This window comes from Stomoxys calcitrans, chromosome 5 (assembly GCF_963082655.1).
Source record: "Stomoxys calcitrans chromosome 5, idStoCalc2.1, whole genome shotgun sequence".
NCBI classification, from domain to species: domain Eukaryota; kingdom Metazoa; phylum Arthropoda; class Insecta; order Diptera; family Muscidae; genus Stomoxys; species Stomoxys calcitrans.
Window position 1 is genome coordinate 95567086 of NC_081556.1, and position 22980 is coordinate 95590065.

Here is a 22980-nt window from a genome sequence, read left to right on the forward strand (position 1 = left end):
GAAGAAGGTGGGAATCCTTGTTCTTAGTAGTTGCAGTGGTTATTTTGTTTTGTTTTTGTTTTTTTTTTTTATTTTTGTTATATAAAATTGTGAAGAAAGTTTTTTTGGGTTTTGGATTTCGTTTTCTCTATTTTAAGTTTCCTAATTGAACACAATAAGTTTCAGCAAAATTTGTAGATATTTTTGTTTAGGTTTAAGGTTCTTCTTTTAGACTTTTCGGGAGAGTGATTTTAGTTTTTCAATTATTGTACTAGGAGAGGTTCCTTTTCAGATAGGGTTTCCTGTCTTTTATCAGCTTCTGACTTTGTTTGTGGTCTACACAAATCCCAAGATTCTCTTCTTGGTATCCCGTTTTGTTGTTCTCTCTTAACTTTTTTCTTTACTTTTCTCGTGCTTGATTTGTTCCCTTTGTGTGTGTTCAAGTCTTTGTTTTTTCTTAGTGAGGAGATGAGTTGTCTTTTTGGTTTCTTAAAAAAAATTGAGCAAAAGTTTCTCTCTCTCTCTCTAATTCTCCAAGATTATAAGGAAACTTCAAACGTGCCTTCTATTCGTTTCCGTTTCCGCCTCTGGCTTAGATGCCCAGACTCTTTTGTAACACAACTCAATGTTGTGCTTAGGGCTGCTTTGCAATGCGTTTTTTTGTGTCTTTTTAAATCTTCTCATATGACTTAAACACTGTGATTTGTTTTTGAAGTTGTGGTTTTTGGTTGATCGAAAATAAGAAACTGTGGAAGAGATGAAAGAGAAATAAAAAAATTATTAAATTTTTCATTCTTATGGCAAGTGGTTACAAAAAAGTTCATTAATAAATCATGTAGCAAAAATATGCTTTCATAACATATCCTTTACAAAAGGTTTCCTTAACACCCCATAGTGTGGTCTGTCAAAATGGGTGAGCAAATTCTAAATCTCACATATTTAGTCATTAACTCGGGCAAATGCAAATTTGCCCATGAACATTCACTAAAGGAACAGAGGCAAACTTCTCACATATCAGCGAGTGCTGTTCGATTCAAGTTTAAGCTGAATGATAAGGGTCGTCCTTTTTATAGCCAAATCCAAACAGTGTGCCGTAATGTGACATCTCTTTGTGGAGAAGTTTTTACATGGCTGCCCCACCAAATGGCACAGTACCTTATAAATGTCCCCAGCATTAGGAGGGAATATCCACTGATGGACAATTTTCTGATGTTCTCACCAGGATTCGAATCCCGACGTTCAGCGTCATTGACGGACATGCTAACCTCTGCGCTACAGTGGCCTCCAGCTGATTCGGTCAGCTCCCTTTATAAGGAAGCAATTTTGCCTTCTTTCCTTCTTTGAGGAACTCTTTTTAAGTATTTGCTCATTCAACTTGACCTTATTGGTATAAAAGGTCCTCCTTCTTACACTCTATTCGAAAATATGCAGTGGCCAAGGCATGCCGTTCATAGACCAAAAACCCATTACTTCGGTTATAGAAGAATTCTTTTTACCCTTTATGACAACTGTAGTGCAGAATGTGTACGACGGTCTCGAAGGAGTATATGCTATATAATTTTATGCTAGCAGAACGACGCCGGACTCTCCCCCTACCCAGAAGCACCAACCAAACTGAAAATTAGACCGATCGGGAGAAAATGGGACTCAAATGAAAGGTAATTGGATGTAGAATACGAAACTTATACTGAAATTTTGGGTCAAATCTAGGGGAGTAGCCCCAGTCTAGTCTAGAGAGTGCCACTTTACCCCATAAGTCCCTAAAATGGACATGTGCACCTATCGGCATAATGCATAATTCCAAGGTATTCGATACTAGATAAAATATTTGGTATCGAAATTCGGGACCCCTAAGTGAACATGAAGGCAGATCTAGACGTAATGTTACTCAAATAAAATATCATATTTTATTAATATCAGGCACCAGGTATTTGACAAGCGCAGGATTTCGCGTAGTGTAAATATGAGGTCTATGGTGGATTTACCAGGTCTAAAGCCACATTGATAGGGACCAATTACTTCAAAGACTTTAGATTTTAATGTTCTCACAAAACGCTCGAGAATATCTTGTATGCGATGGGGAGGAGACTTGTTGCTCTATAGTTGACACATTCTTTCTTGTCTCCTTTTTTGTGTATGGGTCTTAGTAGGCTGAAATTCCAATCATCGGGTTTGCGTTTTTCCAGTTAATCATGATTACACCTTACGCAGATCAGATCATGATTACACCTTACCAGCGTATCACCTCAGGTTTTAAATAGTTCAGTGGGCAACCCATCGGCTCTTGCTGTTTTGTTGTTCTTCAGTCAGTCGAGTCACAACTACTTGCACCGCGTTCTGACTGGGAAGTAAAGTTTCCATACCAGCATCAAGGTTTGGTTCTGCAGTATCCTCTTCTGCGAATAGCAGTTGATAAAAATGGTATTTCTTAATTCAAAGCACACAATCAGTTACCCTATTCCCTTCTTTGTCTATGCAGGAGGATGTGCCTATACTAATGCCATCGGTTTGATTCGTTGGTAACATGTTCGGACTGTACATCTCAATCTCAATTCGCTCACACTCACTTCCTTACATTTCTTTTTTATTTCTGCGGAATAAACGTTTCTCCTCCTTCCTTTTCTCCCGATACCTCTCCTTCATCTGCAAATACAAATTTTGCCCATGAACATTCCACTAAGGAACAGGGGCTAACTTCTCACATACCAATGAGTGCAGTCCGATTCAAGTTTAAGCTCAATGATAAGGGGCCTCGTTTTTATAGCCGAGTCCGAACGGCGTCCCGCAGTGCGACACCACTTTGGAGAGAAGTTTTACATGGCACAATACCTCACAAATGTTGCTAGCATTAGGAGGGGAAAAAGCAACGCTGAAAATTTTTTGTGGTGGTGTCGCCAGGATTCGAACCCAGGCGTTCAGCGTCATAGGCGGACATGCTAACCTCTGCGCTACGGTGGCCTACACCTCTCCTTCATCTGGGGCGTTGCTATTGACTGTAAGATTGCCCTATACGCCGCATTCTTGGCTTCAGTAGCCTTTTGACACCTGGTCGTACCATGGGTTTCTTGGAGAGGTTTTTGGTACCCAAATACATATTTGGCGACTTGGGAGTGCAATTGGGTCAGCCGAGTGGAGTATGCTGTTGCCACCTGTTTTGTTTGCTGCTTTCCAATGCACAGCTTCCGTGCAGAGTCAGATCGTACGTTTCTGCGAACCTTTGCTGCAACAATGCAATGATCCGAATCGATGTGCGCCCCTCGGATCAATAGTACACGCTGTTGAATACCTTCATTCTATCGCATCATGATCAATTTGGTCTCTCGTGTTTAAATTGAGTGACAGCCAGGTCGTATGAATCCTTCCTTCTGGTGCTGCTAACTACTTCTTCTTTTCTGTTCTTTGCTGCGGCAAAGTCTGTTAGCCTTAATCCATTATCGGAAATGTGTTCGTTTAGGCTAAATTTTCCGACTGTTGGGGCAAAGATATTTTCCTTCCCTATTTTCTCATTAAAACCTTCCAGAACGATTATAATATTAGTGGCGGGACAGCGGTCATATTCTGTTTCTAGACTCTCGTAGAAAATTCTTTGGTCTGCTCGTCCTTTCCTTCCGTCGGGGCATGGGCGCAAATAAGGCTGATGTTGAAGAATTTGGCCTTTATGCGGATTGTGGCTAGCCTCTCATCCACTGGAGTAAAGGTTTTTCAGTCTTCTATGAACCACAAATCTACAGCCAAATTCATGCCTTGTTTAATGGCAGCGAGAGTTAGTGCGTCATCCTTTGTGTTGTGACGCTGCTTTCGACCCATCTCACTTCCTGTAAATTTTCCTATACATACGTCAATATGTACCAAAACATACGTCAGTGCATATATGCATTATAGGCGCAGATCAACAGAACCTGGTCCTTTTTCAGTTTGCAGGGTCTTCTAACGGTAGGAGAGTCCGTTTTCACTATTCTTTTGATTCTCAGAGTAATTCCTTTAGTTTTTTGGTTCCGGGTTACTGGACCAGCGGCCCAACCGCATGGGTTATGTGAGATCATCTTAATAACTTAACTATCTAACTTAATATCGCTAGCCGCTTGCTTCAAGATCCGATCCTATTTTCCAGCTGCCCTAACTTGGGAACAGACGCTGATGTTGGCCATTGGTTATTTAGAGGCGCCAATAACTTTTCGAGTATCATAGACATTCAGTACTTAAGTAAGAGCCAGTGCCACCCGAGCTCTCACTGAGAGACTCTCCTCTCGAAATCGCTGAGTGTCCGCGGTTGCATTTGCTGCTACTCCACATAAATACGAAGCATTCCACTATCCTTTGCTGCTGTTGTAGCCACATTGAATGTAGAGGTAGCGATCCTCTTCAAACTCTTAAAGATGAGTAAGCTCGTTCCGATCCATAGGACCGATCGCTTCGGGAACGTGAAGGCCATTGGTTATTTAAAGGTGTTAAAAAAGCTCACCTTGTCATAACGAGAATCATAGGCACTCAGTGTTTAAGAAGAGACAGTGCCGCCCGTCCTCTCCACTCGCTACCGCTGATTGTCCACGACTGCAGTTACAGCTACTCCGTATACGAAGCATCCCATTATAACCAACCTGTAAACGCGCCCGGTAGCTCTCAACTGAGCTTCTGGTAAAAACGATGAACACCACACAAATCGGAGCTGAAAGTTCCAGCCTGTGTCTACGCTGATGCACAAAAATTTGCTGATAATGGCAAAACCTGTCTTCTGACTACAAACGAGGTGCGGATGTATGATGCTAAAAGCCTGATTTCGAATCCTGACAAGAACATTAGACAAATTTTAATCGGTGGTCCAACCCCTCCTAGTTCTGGCGACATTTGCGAGGTACTATGGCATGTAAATGGAATAGCAGCCAAGCAAAAACTTCTCCCCAAAAAAGTGTCGCTCTACGGCATGCCGTTCGGACTGGACTATAAAAGCAAAGTTCCTTGTTATTAAGGTTTAAACTTGAGATGAAATGTGCGAATTTTGCTCCCTTCCTTAATGGAATGTTCCTGGGCAAATATGAATTGCCTGCTGACTGTTTGTTGTTTATTTTGATGCTCTTACAAGTTATAATTGGCATTCGAATAAGAATGCCCATACTGAACTGCTGCGCAAACAGGCAAGAACGTCGTGTGCCAGGATACTTAGATGCGAGAAATTTCTGTTCGAACAACGTCTATGAATAGAGTTAGGGGTAACTCATCGGCTATCCCGGCTCTCGTCAAAGATGATCAAATATTCACTAACTGGTTGATAAGGCTAACCTACTAGCTGAGTTGTTTGCGGGGAATTCTTCCTTGCCGATCAACCATTCCCGACGATTGAGAGCGTATCGCGTTCGATGACTCAGATATTCTGTCGTTCACGTGGAGTCAAAAAGAGTTCCTGGGAATCTCGACGTAAATAAATCCCCGGTGCCCGATGGTATATCGATACTTGTTTTGTGCAAGTTTGCTTCGAGGCTTACTCGCCCATTACGCAACCTTTTCAGCCTTGCTTATCTAGCGGGAGTCTTCCCAGCGTGTTGGAAGGTTGCGAACGTTCAGCCGATACTTAAGAAGGGTGAGGCGAACAACCCTGCGAATTATAGGTCAATCGGGATATGCTCCGCTCTTTCCAAGGTTAGGAAGAGCATGGTTAACCACCATCTTATGGTGTATTTAGAGTCCAATGGCCTTCTTAGTGACCGACAATACGGGTTCCGCAGAAATCTCCAAAGCGATCTAATGGCTTTTCTGTCTGAACGCTGGAGTCGATCTATACACCAGTTTGGTGAGAGTAAGGTCGTGACACTGGATATATCCAAGGCATTTAATAGGGCCTGGCATGGTGCACTCTTATCAAAGCTATCGCATTTGGTGTCGATAATGACTTCGCCCGATTTATATCGAGTTTTCAAAAGAATCGTACTATTCGAGTTGTTGCAGATGGATTCTCTTCTGATGCAACTTGCAAATTTTGCCCATGAACATTCCACTAAGGAACAGCGCCAAATTCTCACATATCAATGATTGCAGACCGATTTAAATTAAAGCTCAATGTTAAGGGGCCTCCTTTTTATAGCCGAGTCCGAACGGCGTGTCGCAGAGAGAAATTTTACATGGCATAGAACCTAACAAATGTTGCCAGCATTGGGAGGGAAAATCACAGCTGAAAATTGTTTCTGATGATCCCGCCAGGATTCTAACCCAGGCGTTCAGCGTCATAGGCGGATATGCTAACCTCTGCGCTACGGTGGCCTCTTCTGTTGAATAGAAATTAACCGCAGGTGTACCACAAGGCTCTGTTCTTTCTCCTTCTCTTTTTCTTATTTTCATTGACCATCTACTGAGTCAGACTTCGAATCCAATCTACTCGTTTGCAGATGTCAGTAATCACTGTTATTCATATTCATTCGACCATAGGACGAATCTCCATGAGATTGGAGACAGGAGGCGGATTATAGATGATACACTCCGTCAGGACTTGCTGACCATTTCTGAGTGGGTTCTTATGAACAGAGTAGATTTTAAGGCACGCAAGACGCAATGCTGTTTATTGTCTCACGAACAATTCGCTCTATTTAATATCGTCGATAACAATCGACGGTATAGATATTAGGCAATCAAACGCTCTTGATTTTCTGGGTATGAGAATACAATGTGATGCCCGTTGGGCACAACATATATTCGAAGTATCGAAGAAAGCATCCAAGAGCTTGGGCTTTCTTCGGCCTGATGTAGGTAGTACAGATATTACACCGAGAACTTGGATGCTTCCTTAAGCGGTGTAAGAAATACTTCACTTCATATGGTCTTCTTAATATCTGTACTACCTACATCAGGCCGAAGATGGAATACAACTCGCATGTATGGGCTAGTGCTCCGAAGACATCCTTGGAGCTACTCGACCGTATCCAGAGGAGGGCGATAGTGTTGATAGGGGACGGTATCTAACTCTATTATTCTGTTCTATCGTTACTATCATGGTGTTTGTTTCACCGATATCCCCTTTCTTATTTCTGACGTAAGGATGTTCGTCAGCAATACAAGACTAAAGGAATTTATACCTGTTTGTGATTGATTGGCCAGCTGACCGAGCAATGCACTGCTGAGATAATTCCATTTTCGCCCGAACTGTTCGTATGTGGAATCGACTTAAGTACCGGTGTCTGCTGCCACGAAAGAATGACATAGGAAATGCTCCAACGTCTCATCATCTTCCCCACATGCTGTCACTTGCCTCGCCGATTTCGCATAAGTGAGCTCGTAGTCCTCGTAGTGTCCCGTTATGACACCAAAGCTATACTGACCTCCTTCCTACTTCTTTTCAGTAATAGCCTCATTCTCTCACGATCCGGATCACCGTCCTACCGATTGTTTCACTGCTCCACAGTGTTACATGCGCCTTTGTTGCCCACGCCACGGACTGCGTCGACCCTAAAGGCTTCGGATTAACCAAGTTTATCGACGGCAGTTCTCTGTCCTTCACAAAACACATAAATAATGAAATTTAAGAAAAAAAACGAGTTTTCAATTTTCCGTGCTTAGCTCGGTCTCGAGCAAGCCAGATAATCGAGGTTCAACTGTATAAAGTTTACCACTCTCTGTTACCTGCCTTTCTGATTCGATGCCAACTCTAACTTACTGACTATCATCTGATTATCGCATCAACGCCTGGCTTTGCATGCGAACTGCTTTACACTGCTTTCAAATAGTAAAATTATTATTCTATTCTATAAATCAAAAGTGGTACTGCATAAAAGCCGCTTAAAAAATTAACAAAAATATTCAATTGTGTTCATCAATGTAGCGAGGTCAATGGTAGTTGTAACTAGTCATGGGAAACTGAATTCGTTCATTATGGTCGATATACATACAAAAGTTTTGTGCTAGAGATAAATAATTGTAAATATTTTTTTTATGAATACATCAAAGCATGCGTTATTTATTAGCTTAATCTAATTTAATGCACATAAACATTAAGATGGCTATACAAAATGGCAAAGAAACAATAAATTTAAAAGATTATCATGACGTGGGTTAAAATGGGTCAGGAATTTATTATCTTAGGTACTAGTGTTTATACTCTATAAAGTTGAACCATCCAGATCACTTTAAAAAGCCCAATAACTTGCGAATGTTCACATTTGTTAATTTAGACAGGTTCTCAAAGAAATGAGAACTTGAAGTGGAACTCCTTCTGACTGCTAGTGCGGGACACACACACAGAAGGTGTTCTATAGACTCTTCTTCTTCGATGTCCCCACAGCTTCTGCAAAAGTCGTTGCTGGCAACCTTCAGTTTGTCAGCATGTTTTCCGATTAGGCAGTGACCTGTCATGACGGGCACAATGACTGAGACATTTGTTCTAGCCAGTAGACCTCTTCAAGTCTAGATTAGGCATACCCACAGATTTCAGTATGCCTGGAATGTGTAGGGTAGTTCCTAGACTCGCAAGCTCTCCGCTTTACAATTCCCTGGGATATCTCTGTGGCCCGGCACCCAGAACAGGTACATTTTGAACTGTTAGACCATCTCGTTAAGCGATCTGCGACAGTCGGGGGCGGTTTTTGTGTTCAGAAATACGTTCTCCAGGGATTTAATGGCTGCCTGGCTGTCTGAGAAGATACTTATGCCAATCGTCGTTATGACATTATATCTTAGCCATTCCACCACTTCTTTAATTGCAAGGATTTCCGCTTGATACAAACTGGTAACCTTTTCGATATGACCAATTCTAGATCTTTAGAGTACACCCCAAAGCCCACCTAGTCGTCTAGTTTGGAACCATCTGTATGGAAGTCCATGTAACTTCTATTACCAGGGATACCGTAGTTCCAATCCACTCCTAATGCTGGTGACATTTCTGAGGTACTATGCCATGTAAAAACTTCTCCCCAATGGCAGTACGCCGTACAGTGTGACGACCGTGGCCAAAAATGACAAAAGTCTACATATTCGGAATGTAAATTGATAGTTGAAATTTGAAAGAGAATATTCCAATTACTGTAAACAAGAATTTCGGTTTGAATGTGTCGAGTAGTTTTGTGTATAAAGGGGTTCAAACCCAATATTTTTTGACAATGCCCTTTTTCCTTGTTTTTTATGAAGAAAATTAAAAGCTGCATCTAATATTAAAATTTTAATATTTAGTGTAACGGTCGGTAAAAAAGTGAGTCAATTGGTTAGTTTGTAATGTAAATAATGTGGCAATATGATTTTTTAAATATAAATATTGATCATATGAATGTTAAAGTTACCCAAAGCCGATGTATTTAGTAAGACGAACTTGTGGAAGTGTATCCCAACTTGAGTGGAACGGACCGATCTTTGGATACCCACCACGTCGGGTATGTATGCAAACCACCTTTCTAACCCGGTGAAATATGCATAATTGATGCACCCATAGCAGCTTTATCGAAATATGGTCCGATTTGGACCAAATTCGGCACGGTTTAATTAATACAACTCACTGTTTTATAGAACAAAATATTGTTCTTTTAGCAGCTATATTTAAATATAGACCAATTTGAATCATTTAGGATACGGAGCCAAGGAACCAAGACCTTTAATTGAGAGATCGGTCTATATGGCAGTTATATCCAAATCTGGACCAACTTAAAAAAGGATAAGGGGGGCTTTACACAACTCAACAATTTCAGCGATATTGGACAATAAATGTGCCATGGGTGCATGGGCCCAAGACCTTGAATCGGCAGATCGGTATATATCGTAGCTATTTCCTAATTAAAAAAACTTACTGCCTCAAACTTTGGCAAATTTTTTATGGGCCCAGCACCTTAAATCGAGAGATCCCGTCTATATGACAGCTCTATCCAACTCTGGGCCGGTCGGGGCCAAATTGAAGAATGACGCCGAGTGGCCTAACACAACTCACTGTCCCAAATTTCAGCAAAATCGAATAATAAATATGGCTTTTTTGGGCCACAGATTTAGATCGGCAGATCGGTCTATATGGGGACTATATTAAGATATGGTCCGATATAGCCCATCTTCGAACTTAACATGCCTATAGACAAAAAAAGAATCTGTGCAAAGTTTCAGCTCAATATCTCTATTTTTAAAGACTGTAACGGGATTCCAAAGACATACGGACGGACGCACATGGTTAGATCTTCGTAGATTTTTACGACAATCAAGAATATATATAATCCCACAAATGCCATCCATTAAGGAGGGTATATAAGATTCGGCTCAGCCGAACTAAGCACGTGTTCACTTGTTAATAACTTTTTTGGTGACCTTGGCTAATGTTCTTATGAAATTTCATCATAATAGTAAAAAACCTCTTCATATTAATCATACATACATAGAAAAGAATACAAATGTATGTAGTATGTACAGTGGCACAGAAAAGTATACATACCCCGTTCAAAAAATACCAAATTTTTTTGCAAATAAGTTTTTCCGACAAATATCTATTGATGCTACAATTGTTTATCATGGTTCCCAGTATTTTAATTTGTTAAAATTTTATCCCAACTACATTATTGCCAGTTTACTTAATTGTTTTTTTTTATCAAACGTATGTAGACATATCTGAGCCACTGTATGTATACATAGGCACATATGTTTTAAATTTCTGTTACCGAATCACGTTCAGGTTGGATGATTAAGCAAATATTTCTATAGAAACGTCACATCTTCAAAAAGTAGAACAGAAAACACATTTTAATATGAAGGGTGCGAATGAATGCTAGTGGTAGGTGATTGGTAACTGGTGACAGGTACTGTAATAAAACAAAACATTTTTATTTATAACTAAACTTAGCTATGTAATCATATGTATGGAGCTTTTTGATGTCGTTGTCATTGCTGACCTATTGCCATATAATCCTCTGAACATATATTTATAATTATTTTACCTATTTCATAATTTTCTAATTAAAAAAAAAACAACAAAAATTACTCAACTTTTGGTGATGCGTCACACATTTTGTACGAGCGCAGACACAAAGAGAGAAATTCTTCAAAACAAAAAAAAACTAAATATAAACGAATTAACTGTTGCACATTTCTTACATTTGTTTTCATTGTTTTGTTTTATTGTAGCTACGTATATCACCATAGGCTTTTTTTGTAAATAAACCACAACATTATTATTTTTGTTTTTTTTTTTTATTTTTACTTCTTTCGTTTTTTTTATTATTTTAGCTTTGATTATTTCCTGATGACACTTTTCTTTTTGTTATTGTTTTGTAGTAAATCAAAACAAACGATAAAACATAAACTAAACAACCGTTTTCCCACGCACCAGCCCCAGCGAACGTGAACGAAAACATTTCGATCGATTTAAAATCACTCGTAATTCAGTCTTGCAGACGATTTTGTTGTTGCTTCTTTTTTTTAATATTTTGTTGTTGCTTCTTAAATTCTTTTTCTTGCGAATACCATCGACTACGGCGAATGCGACGACCAAACAAAAAATATAGTTTTATTGCAGAACTTTTGTTGATGTTTTTTGTCTCTGCTTTTCTTTTAACCGATCGCCAATTGGGAGAGACATAGAAAGAGAGAGAGAGAGAGGTAAAAATAATGAAACCTCTCGTAGGTGCTGCAGCAGCCGCAGCTGTGCGTCAACAACCTTTGCCACCATTGTCATTGGGCTGGTAAAGTGTGTTCGCTCTCTTAACGGACAGCTGATGGTGACAACAACAAACTCATTTTTGTTTGTTATAATTTGGCAAATATTTTAATACCCACCACCATCATAGATTGTGGGGGTATACTTAACTAGTCATTCCGTTTGCAACACCTCGACACAAGATACTATAAACTATGTATGTATCTTCTTGATCGCCGTAACAATTATTTCTGTCCCTCCCTCTGTCTGTTGAAATCATGTTTCCATCTGAAACAAATTGGGCTGAAATTTTGTATAGACTTCCTTTTTTTATAAGAAGGCAACGTTCGGACCAGGTCTTGATGTAACCCTCCTTTGGTGCTGATTTCCCGATGTAGCGCCTTAAGCTCATTAAACGTTCTCTTTTATCCGGTCTCGCCGAAATGGCCATCATATAGGTCCCATATAATCCGTTCTTATGATTTGATTTATAAAGCAACTGGAGAGTCCAAGTTTGCGAATTGGTGTATAAACTGATAATTGTACCTCCTATATAAAACGAGCTTCTAATTCGTATCTTTAGTACCTACTCGATTAATCGATTATTTGTGACATTTCAAATATCAACAATGGAAAATGACACATTTTCAAATAAACAAATAATCGAATAATTTAGGAGGTTTAAAAAGGGTTAACTTTTGGATGTTAAACAAGTAAAAACGTGTTAAGTTCGGCCGGGCCGAATCTTATATACCCTCCACCATGGATTGCATTTGTCGAGCTCTTGCTACGGTATCTCTTTTAAGGCAAACAAAGGATAAAAGAAAAGAATTGCTATATTATTGGAATAATATCAAGTTATGGTTCATTTCGGACCATAATTGAACTGAATGTTGGAGACCATAGTAGATGTGATTGTGTAAAATTTCAGCTAAATCTAGTAAGAATTGCGCACTTTAAGGGCTGAAGAAATAAAATGGGGAGATCGGTTTATAGGGGAGCTGCATTAGGCTATAAGCCGATTCATGACATTTTCGATACGTATGTTAAAGGTTATAAGAGAAGCCGTTGTACAAAATTTCAACTAAATCGGATAATAATTGCGCCCTCTAGTGGCTCAAGAAGTCAAGACCCCAGATTGGTTTATATGGCAGCTATATCAGGTTATGGACCGATTTGAACTATTTTTAGCACAGTTGTTGGAAATCATAACAAAATACCTCATGCAAAATTTCAACCAAATCGGATAGGAATTGTGCCCTCTAGTGGCTCAAGAAGTCAAGACCCCATATCGGTTTATATGGCAGCTATATCAGATTATAAACCGATTTAAACCCTACTCAGCACAGTTGTTGGAAGTCATAATAAAACACGTCATGCAAAATTTCAGCCAAATCGGATAAGAATTGTGTCCTCTAGTGGCTCAAGAAGCCAAGACCCCATATCGGTTTATATGGCAGCTATATCAGATTATGGACCGATTTGAACCCTACTCAACACAGTTGTTGGAAGTCATAATAAAACACCTCATGCAAAATTTCAGCCAAATCGGATAAGAATTGTGCTCTTTAGCGGCTCAAGAAGTCAAGATCCCAGATTGGTTTATATGGCAGCTATATCAGGTTATGACCCGATTGGAACCATAATTTGTACAATTGTTGGAAATGACAAAACACGTCGTGCAAAATATCAGCCAAATCGGGCAGGAATTGCGCCCTCTAGAGGCTCAAGAAGTCAAGACCCTATATCGGTTTATATGGCAGCAATATCAGATTATGGACCGATTTAAACCATACTTAGCACAGTTGTAGAAAATCACAAAAAAAATACCTCATGAAAAATTTCAGCCAAATCGGATAGTAATTGTGCCCTCTAGCGGCTCAAGAAGTCAAGACCCCAGATCGGTTTACATGGCAGCTATATCAAAACGTGGACCGATATAGCCTATTTACAATCCCAATCGACCTACACTAATAAGAAGTATTTGTAAAAAATTTCAAGCGGCTAGCTTTACTCCTTCGAAAGTTAGCGTGCTTTCGACAGACAGACGGACGGACGGACGGACGGACATGGCTAGTTCGACTTAAAATGTCACGACGATTAAGAATATATATACTTTATGGGGTCTTAGACAAATATTTCGAGGAGTTACAAACAGAATGACGAAATTAGTATACCCCCATCCGTCATTTGTCCGGATTTTTTCAATCATTTGCGCTCTACCTGTCCAACATTTAATTCGATTGGGATGAGTATATTTTGCTTTTGTTCGAAAAGGAAGGTCAAATAAATCGGATTCATTTGTCCTATGTACAGTTCAGTGTACTGGTATGAGAAATATTCAAACGTTAGGATCTCAAAATATCCTAAAATATATAATTTCGATTAATCGGTTAATCGATTAATCGACAACCACTTTCGGTCTTGTTCGATTAATCGATAACCTCTTTCGGCCTTGTTCGATTAATCGTTGAAATTGCATTTTCAAATAAACAATTTATTGATTAATTCAAAAATACAAATAAATGTACACCCTAGTACCCACAAGCGGTAACTTTTTTCCGTATATATTAAACATTTTGCATTATGTCCTATGCATAGTGAAGGGTATATGAGATTCGTCTTGTACGAACTTAACACTTTTTTTTGTTTTGTTTATGTGTTTCTATTCGTTTGTTAAGACCAGGGTTGCCATTTGTTTATTTATAATTTATATGAAAACTTAAATTTGAGAATATTTTTGTATGAAAATCAATTGCGGATTAAATTTTCTGTGAATCTTCTAAAAATTTACACGTTTTATCTCAGTTTATATCTGGATTAGTTAGTTTAGTTTTAATAAGGTTGAAGAAGGGGGTTAACAAATCGTCCCTGCATAATAATGAAAAGTTATTTCGATGAAATCTGTGTCAGAAATTCCCTGCTGGATGAATTTTAAATGGGTGTGACATTTACATGGTGCTAAGAGGTCATGAGTGTACCCCATCTACTTAACTTCAACTAAATCGGAAAAAATTGAGCCTTATAAAGACTCAATCGGTTATATGGGGCTATATCTATACATTAACCCATCTCCGGCCTAGAATTTGGATTGATGTTGAAAGGTGTAAATGCACTTTACAAACTAAATTTCAACCCAATCGTGCAGAAATTAAAATCAGCGATCGTCAAATCAGGGAATCGGTTTATGTGGGTGCTTTATCTATTTACGGAATAATCTGAGCAACATTTCATGCGGCCTTTGGAAGGCCTAAACGTACTGCACAAATCAAATTTCGACCAAATATGATTAAAATTCAGACTTCCAGGGTCCCAAGAAGGCAAATCGGAAAGAGATTAACATGTCCGCCTTTGACGCTGATCGCAAATCTCGGCAAGAAAATCAGAAAAAACGTTCAGCTTTGGTTATCCCCCTCACATACAAAATATCAGGTAAGTCGGAAAAAATCTGATTTCTAGGGGATCAAGAAATCAGATCGGGGAAACGGTTTACATGAAGACTATATCTTTTTATGAACCTATCTGGGCGGGATTTGTATTGGTTATTGTAGGATATAAGAGTAATGCACGCGTCATTTCAAGTGGATATTTTTCTATGTTCGCCTACTATAGTGATGGTAGAGCTAAATAAACCGCTATTGTAGGGCAACACTGGATGTGAAGAACCGATTCAATTGCCTCACATGTTCTGACGTTATCCAGGCCCTCAGAGAGGACTATAACATAAAAATGGTCTTCGATAATGCCGTGTACATAAAAGCGGATAGAATAGAGTTAATTTAGTGTTTCTTTTTGGGTTTTATAGAGGAAGTGATAGAAAATAAAAATTCGGTATTCATCTTATATATAAAAATCAATTTATGTTTGTTTGTAGGTTTGTTTGTTTGTATGTTTGTGTGTTCCTTATAGACACAGCAACGGCTGAACCGATTTTCTTGAAATTTTCACAGATGCTGCACAATGACCCCGTGGTGAAAATAGGGTACTACATTTTTTGATATCTGAAGGGGGGCGGACCCTCCCCCTTACCCTAATTTTCAGAAACGCAAGATCCCGGAGATGGGTGGTGCGATTTAAGCGAAGTTTTGTGTGCTCTCATATAGTACCCTAAAAAAAAAAATTTTGTATGTATATTTCGGATGGGGTACCTAGGGGGCCTGCCCCACCCTAAAACCTACCAAACATATATTTAGACCAATCACGACAATATGGAACCCAAATGAAAGGTATTTAGGATAAAAAAACGTATCTGATATTCAAATGAAAGATATTTGCGAGTAGAATACGAATCTGATATCCAAATGTGGGACCACGTTTCTGGGGGTCCACCCCCCAAACAGGACTTATTTACTGACCATGGGAATGTGGGTCTTAAATAAAAGCTATTTGAATGTAGAATACGAATCTGATATCCAAGAATGGGACCAAGTGTTTGGGGGACCACCTTTCCCCGAAAACATCCCCCAAAGGGGACAAATTTACGACCATAGCAATATGGGGCTTAAATAAAAGGTCTTTGGGAGTAAAGCACGAATTTGATATCAATATTCGGGAAAAGTGTCTATGGGGCCACGGCATTACCACAACACCACCCAAATAGTAAGTATTTTCTGACTATTGCAATATGAGGCTCAAATAAGAGGGGTTTTAAAGTGGAACACGAATCCGATATATATTTTCAAGGCCAACTCACTGAGTGGCCACCCATCCCCCAAAACACCTCCAAGCCGGTCATGTTTGCCGACTATGGAAATATGGGGCTCAAATTAAAGGTATGTGAGAGTAGACCACGTATCTGATATCAACATTAGGGCCCAACTGTCTAGTGGACGTCCCACCACCATAACAACCCCCAAATAGGACGTATTTGCTCACCAAGACAATTTGGGTGTTAAAGGGAGTGGAACTAAATATTCATAGTTTTTAGGGCCAATACCTCAAACCGGACATATTTGCTGACTTTTGCAATAAGGAGTTTAAATTAGATTAGAAAACGAATTTGATATCCAATTTTGAGGGCACAGGCAATATGGGGTTCAAATAAATGATATATATATATATATATATATATATATATATATATATATATATATATATATATATATATATGAGAATAGAGTACGTTGTTGATATATTTTCCGGGCTTAGCCACCCCAATCCCCAAAACACCCCTAAATCGGGCATATTTACCCACCATGTCAATTTGGAGCTTAAATGGAAGGTATTAGGGGGTAGAGCAAGAATTGATACCTATTTTCGCATGAATTGATACCCAAAATACCCCACAAACAGCAATTTTTTAGTGACCATCGCAATATGGGGGATATCCAAATGTAGGACCATGTATTTAGGGCATCACCCCTTTCCCAAAACACCCCCAAAGGGAAAAAAAATCTTCAACCATGCCAATATGTGGCTCAAATGAAAGGTATTTGAGATTAGAAAACGAATTTGATAACCTATTTTGGGGCCATGTGTTTGGGGGACGCCTCATCCTGTAAACTCCTCTTAATCCAATGGCAATATGGGGTTTTAATAAATGGTATTTGAGAGAAGAGCACGATGCTGATATTTTTTCAGGGCCAAGTATCTGGGGGATCACCTCTCCCCCGAAAACACCACTAACTCAGATATCATGAGAATATCGGGCTGAAATGAAGTATTTTCAGAATGGAGTACACCTTACATCCAAACTTCAATTCGTAGACCAATTAAGATCATCTGGGATTCAGATAAAGGCACTTATATTGTTAAACTGTTAGTCAAGCGATATACTATTTTCGTAGCGTGGTATTTCACTAAAATATCTTTAATTGTCGAAAATAAATATTCCAAGGAAACTTTTGTTCCACATTAAGTAAAAGGCGCAGCGGAGCGGGCCTGGGTCAGCTAGTATCTTATAAAAAATTTGCAGGAGTGTGCTGTTGTCAAAAAAACTTACACGGACATGATGGATTGATGATTAGTTTCTGTTGGAATAGTGGAAAAGAAGTCTTTCTGTTCTCTTACTGGCCTTGGAAGTGCCAGGGGACTTATTGAGCCCTGTTTCAGAAAAGAAGCATGCTCTACACCGTACTCAATAGTCGTTGGGTATGTAGAGCACCTCGATCAATTTGCCAAAGGTGTTGATGAAGATACATGGCGTCGCAGCGGAGCGGGCCCGGGTCAGCTAGTATCTTATAAAAAATTTGCAGGAGTGTGCTGTTGTCAAAAAAAATTACACGGACATGGTGGATTGATGATTAGTTTCTGTTGGAATAGTGGAAAAGAAGTCTTTCTGTTCTCTTACTGGTCTTGGAAGTGCCAGGGGACTTATTGAGCCCTGTTTCAGAAAAGAAGCATGCTCTACACCGTACTCAATAGTCGTTGGGTATATAGAGCACCTCGATCAATTTGCCAAAGGTGTTGATGAAGATACATGGCGTCTCAGAAATCACGGTCCAACATGCCAGTCAAAGTGTTTTTAACAATAGCACACTCTTGCAAAACTTTTATAAGTATGCTATTCTTTGAATAGAAAGCATTGAATTGAATGATCTCGAGCTGGAATATGTTCGAAAAATTAAAAAATATAAGAAATATTTCTGTCCCCGTGGCAACACTGGTTATTATTTTGCTATGGTTATTTTAGCGCTGCAAAAAAAACCCAAAACATTTCCTTCAACTTGGCCTCTCAAAAATAGATTATTATGCAGATCGAATGGGGAAAAAGATGCCTAACAAGCTACACTGAACCCGAATATTGTGCACAAAAAAAAACACACACACACACACAGAGCAGGAGAAACCAAAACAAAACATAAATTTGAATTTGAATTTAGAGATCTCTCTTGATTGAGTTCGACGTTAGCAAGCAAAAAAAAAAGCTAAAGAAAAACAACAACAACTGCAACAATAGACTCATCAAACGAGTAGGACGAATATTTAAATTTTCTTAGACTAAAAATAAGTATATCTGCATAATGAGCCAAATTTTAGATAATAAGTAAAAGGCTTGTTATTAAATGTCTATTGAATTAAAAAACAAGTTCTTTGAATGACTTCTTCAAATAGAAAAACACCAGTCATAGAACATCACCTCCAAAATTGCAGGCAAATCGTGTAATAATGGCGCCCTCTAGAGGCTCAAACCAAACTGGGAGATTGGTTTATATGGAAGCTTTATCCGGTTATATACCGATTTAGACCGTACTTGGAACAGTTGTTGGAAGTCATACTAAAACGACATATGCAAAATTTCAAGCATACAGAAAACGAATTGCGCCCTCTAGAAGCCCATGAAGTCCAATCGGGAGATCGGTTTATATGGCGGCTATATCAGGATATTGACTGATTGAGACCATATTCGACACAGTTGTTGGAAGTCATAACGAAACACGTTATGGTAAATTTCAGCCAAATCGGATAGGAATTGCGCCCTCTAGAGGCTGAAGAAAACAGGATGCGGGATCGGTGTATATGGCAGCTATATCAGGTTATGGACCGATTTGAACCATACTTTGCACAATTATTGGAAGACATAACAAAACCCTTCATAAAAAAATTTGAGCATCCTCTCGAGGGAGCCCTCAATGAGTCAAGATCCGAAATCTGTTTATATCACAGCTATATCAAGTTATGGACCGATTTGAACACATCTTAATACAGTTGTTGGAAGCCATAACGAAACACGTCATGCCAAATTTCAGCCAAATCGAATAGGAATTGCTCCCTGTAGAGGCTCAAGAAGTCAAGACCCCAGATCGGTTTATATGGCAGCTATATCAAGTTATGAACCGATTTGAACCATACTTGGTACAGTTGTTGGATATCATAACAAAATACTTCGTGCAAAATTTCATTCCAATCCGATAAGAATTGTGCCGTCTAGAGACTCAAGAAGTCAAGACCCAAGATCGGTTTATATCGCAGCTATATCAAGTTATGGACCGATTTGAACCATTCTCAATACATTTGTTGGAAGTCATAATAAAACACTTCATGCTAAATTTCAGCCAAATCGGATAGGAATTGCGCCCTCTAGAGGCTCAAGAAGTCAAGACCCAAGGTTGGTTTATATGGCGACTATATTAGGTTATGGACTGATTTTAACCATACTTAACACAGTTGTTGAAAGTCATAACGAAACACGTCATGCAAAATTTTAGGCAAATAGGATAGGAATTGCGCCCTCTGGCGGCTATATGGAATGGAATGGTTATGGAATGATTTAGACTAAACTTAGCACAGTTGTTGGCAGTCTTAACGGAACATTTCATGCAACATTCATCCAAATCGGATAGAAGTCAAGAACCAATGTCGGCCGATTTAGACCATACCAACCGATTTAGACCATACCAAACCACCACGTGCAAAATTTCAAAATTCCAAATGACCTACCCCAATAAGAAGTATTTGTGCAAAATTTCAAGCGCCTAGCTTTAATCCTTCGAAAGTTAGCGCGCTTTCGACAGACAGACAGACGGACATGGCTAGATCGACTTAAAATGTCATGACGTTCAAGAATATACATACTTTATGGGGCCTTAGACGCATATTTCGAGGCGTTACAAACGGAATGACGAAATTAGTTACCTCCCATCCTATGGTGGAGGGTATAATTAACTAAGAATTTTAAAGGCTTTAAAAAGCATGTAAATATCCACATATGGAGGAATTTTAGGAGTTTGCCTGGGTCTCGAAGGTTTTAAAACAACTCACTAGCCGAAATTTTCGCAAAATCGGTTCACAAATGTAGCTCTAATATGGGCCTTAGAAGACTTTTCAAAAGATCGGTCTATATATCCGACCTAGACTGCATTGGATAGGGTTCTTGTGGAGTCTAATAGAACACTTTGCTACGAATTTCAACGAAATGGAATAAAACTATATCATTAAAGGGCAGGGACACTGAGACCCGCACCATGCGGGCATGCGATAATGGATATGCAACTCATTGAGGCCTATATTTGGAACTGCACCGCCAGGGTCGTGCTTAGGCTGAGGGAGCTCAGCATGATGAAGGAGGATGGTTGTGGCCACAGTTCGATTCTGGGTGTTATGGATGCGGAGGGTAGACTGAGGAGAATCTCCAACTACCTGGCACCAGTGCCGCCTGGAGTGAGGGCATTCGCGATTCGATTTCCTGAGAGAGACGAATGAAGGGCGAATGGTGTACTTGAGGAGGATGATACCTCGATCAACACAGATGGCTCCAAGATGGAGTCAGGGACTGGATTGGGGGTCTACTCTGATGAACTCAATATTAATATGTCTCTGAGACTACCGGACGAGTGTATGGTCTTTCAGGCAGAGGTCTGTGCCATTGGAGTGGCCGCAAGAGAAATTCTGGTAAGGGACTCGAAACTCAGAATTTATGTGGCGGTATGGCAGCGCTCAAGGCCTTAGGAAAGTGAGGTGGGGTATGGTGAAGTCGAGATGCGTGGCGGATTGTTTGGGGTCTCTACATAAAGGATTCCAGGGAATAAGAGGGCGGTCGAGTGCACCAGGAGGGGTACGTCTGCGCCGGGCGTACCAGTCAGGATGGCCAAGTCGGCGCCGATGGTGAAGTGGGACTCAGTGGATAGTTGCCGGACTGCAAAGACGCTATGGCCAGTCATCGACCAGATGATCTCAATATTAATATGTCTCCGAGACTACCGGACGAGTGTACGGTCTTTCAGGCAGAAGTCTGTCCCATTGTAATGACCGCAAGAGAAATTCTGGTAAGGGACTTCCCGCCCTCGAAACTTAGAATTTATGTGGAAAGTATGGCAGCGCTCAAGGCCTTAGGGTCGAGGAAAGTGAGGTCGAGATGTGTGGCGGATTGTTTGGAGTCCCTGGATAGGCTCCGAGCCCAAGATGTGACGCTGACATGGGTTCCTGGGCATGAGGGGATTCCAGGGAATGAGAGGGCGGACGAGTGCACCAGGAGGGGTTCAGCGCCGGGCAGATCAGTCAGGATGGCCAGGGGATGGCCAGGACGGCGCCGGTGGTGAAGTGGGTGCCAATGGATAGTTATCGGACTGCAAAGGCGCTATGGCAAGTCATCGACCAGAGGACGACGAGGGAGTTACTGACGTTCGATAAGAGGTCGATGAGTACCTTGACTCTGTGCCAAAGGCCGCATGGCGGCGCGCATGGGGATACCGCACAATGACTTCTGTTAGAGTCAGAGGGGATGGTCAGGGCGGCGTCGGTGGTCAGGTAGTACTCGGCGGATGGTTGCCGGACTGTAAAGGAGCTATGGCCCGTCATCGACCAGAGGAGGAAGAGGGAGTTGCTGGCGTTCGATAAGAGGTCGATGAGTACCTTGACACTGTGCCATAGGCAGCATGGCGAGGATCATGGGGATACCGCACAATAACTTCTGTAGGAGTCAGAGGGGATGGCCAGGACTGCGTCGGTGGCGAGGTGGGAATCGGTGGATGGTTGCCGGACTGCAAAGGCGCTATGGCCAGTCATCGACCAGATGAGGACAAGGGAGTTGCTGGCGTTCGATAAGAGATCGATGAGTACCTTGACAGGGGTCATAACCGGACACAGTCCCATAGGCCGCATGGTGACGCGCATTGGGAAACCCAACAATGACTTCTGTAGGAGTTGCCTCGATGAGGATGAGAAGAAGACTATTGAGCACTTGCTGTGTTCCTGTCCGGGTCTGCAGGGACGTAGGCTCTTCTTTCTAAGGAGCCGTTTCTTCTGTAGTCTGGGTGAACTTGCAAACGTACCTCTGGTATGTCTTCTGAGGTATGTTGAAGGGACAGTATTGTTCCGAGGGGGGATGCCATAAGCTCCGGCATAGGTACATCCGTGCTTGCGTGGGGACGGGCGTTTAATCACCCCCCGCTTGGGTTCTCCATTCCTCCTGTCTTTCGCTTATTTGTGTAAAACCTCTAGTTCGAGGTCTCACATCTCTCTCTTCCCTTTCTCTCTCTAGGGTAACACACTGGGCCAAACTGACCTCCGAGTGAACTCGCCTTTGGTGGGCAACCCATTCAACCTAACCTAAGCTAACCATGTCATTAAGTAACTTAAAAAATCATTTATGCTTAGTTTGAGATCAGGCTCAATACAGCCTAAAGAACTGGGACCCGATTATGGAACCATTACCGACTTTCTCAAGATTCGGAAGACTAGGATATGCAATGATGGTAATATTAAAACATCAGGCAGTGCAGTGACGGGAAACTCAATGCAGTCTAAAGAACAGGGAGCAGAAGATGAGACCATCAGCCACTCCCAAGAAGCCCATCTAATGGAGGACCAATGATTAAGGTCATCCAAATGAACCTCCACCGGAGCGAGACAGCTACTCACTCTCTGATGAAGAAAATCAGTAAGGGCAAAATTCATATTGCCTTAATTCAGGAACCATGGACGACCCGGAACAAAGTTTCTGGACTGAGCCAAATCAACTTACAATTATTCTACGCTAAGACTGG

At 40.6% G+C, this 22980-nt stretch overlaps 1 protein-coding gene across 1 annotated transcript in view; it reads right to left on the minus strand.

Annotated features, from left to right (window-relative positions):
- Nucleotides 1-635: 635 nt before the first annotated feature.
- Nucleotides 636-22980, minus strand: part of LOC106089561 (uncharacterized) — a 40530-nt gene continuing 18185 nt past the window's right edge. The window contains exon 2 of the mRNA XM_059369993.1: nucleotides 636-725. Within this exon, the coding sequence (XP_059225976.1) occupies nucleotides 650-725 (76 nt within the window). The 3' untranslated portion in view covers nucleotides 636-649. The remainder of the gene's footprint in view (nucleotides 726-22980) is intronic.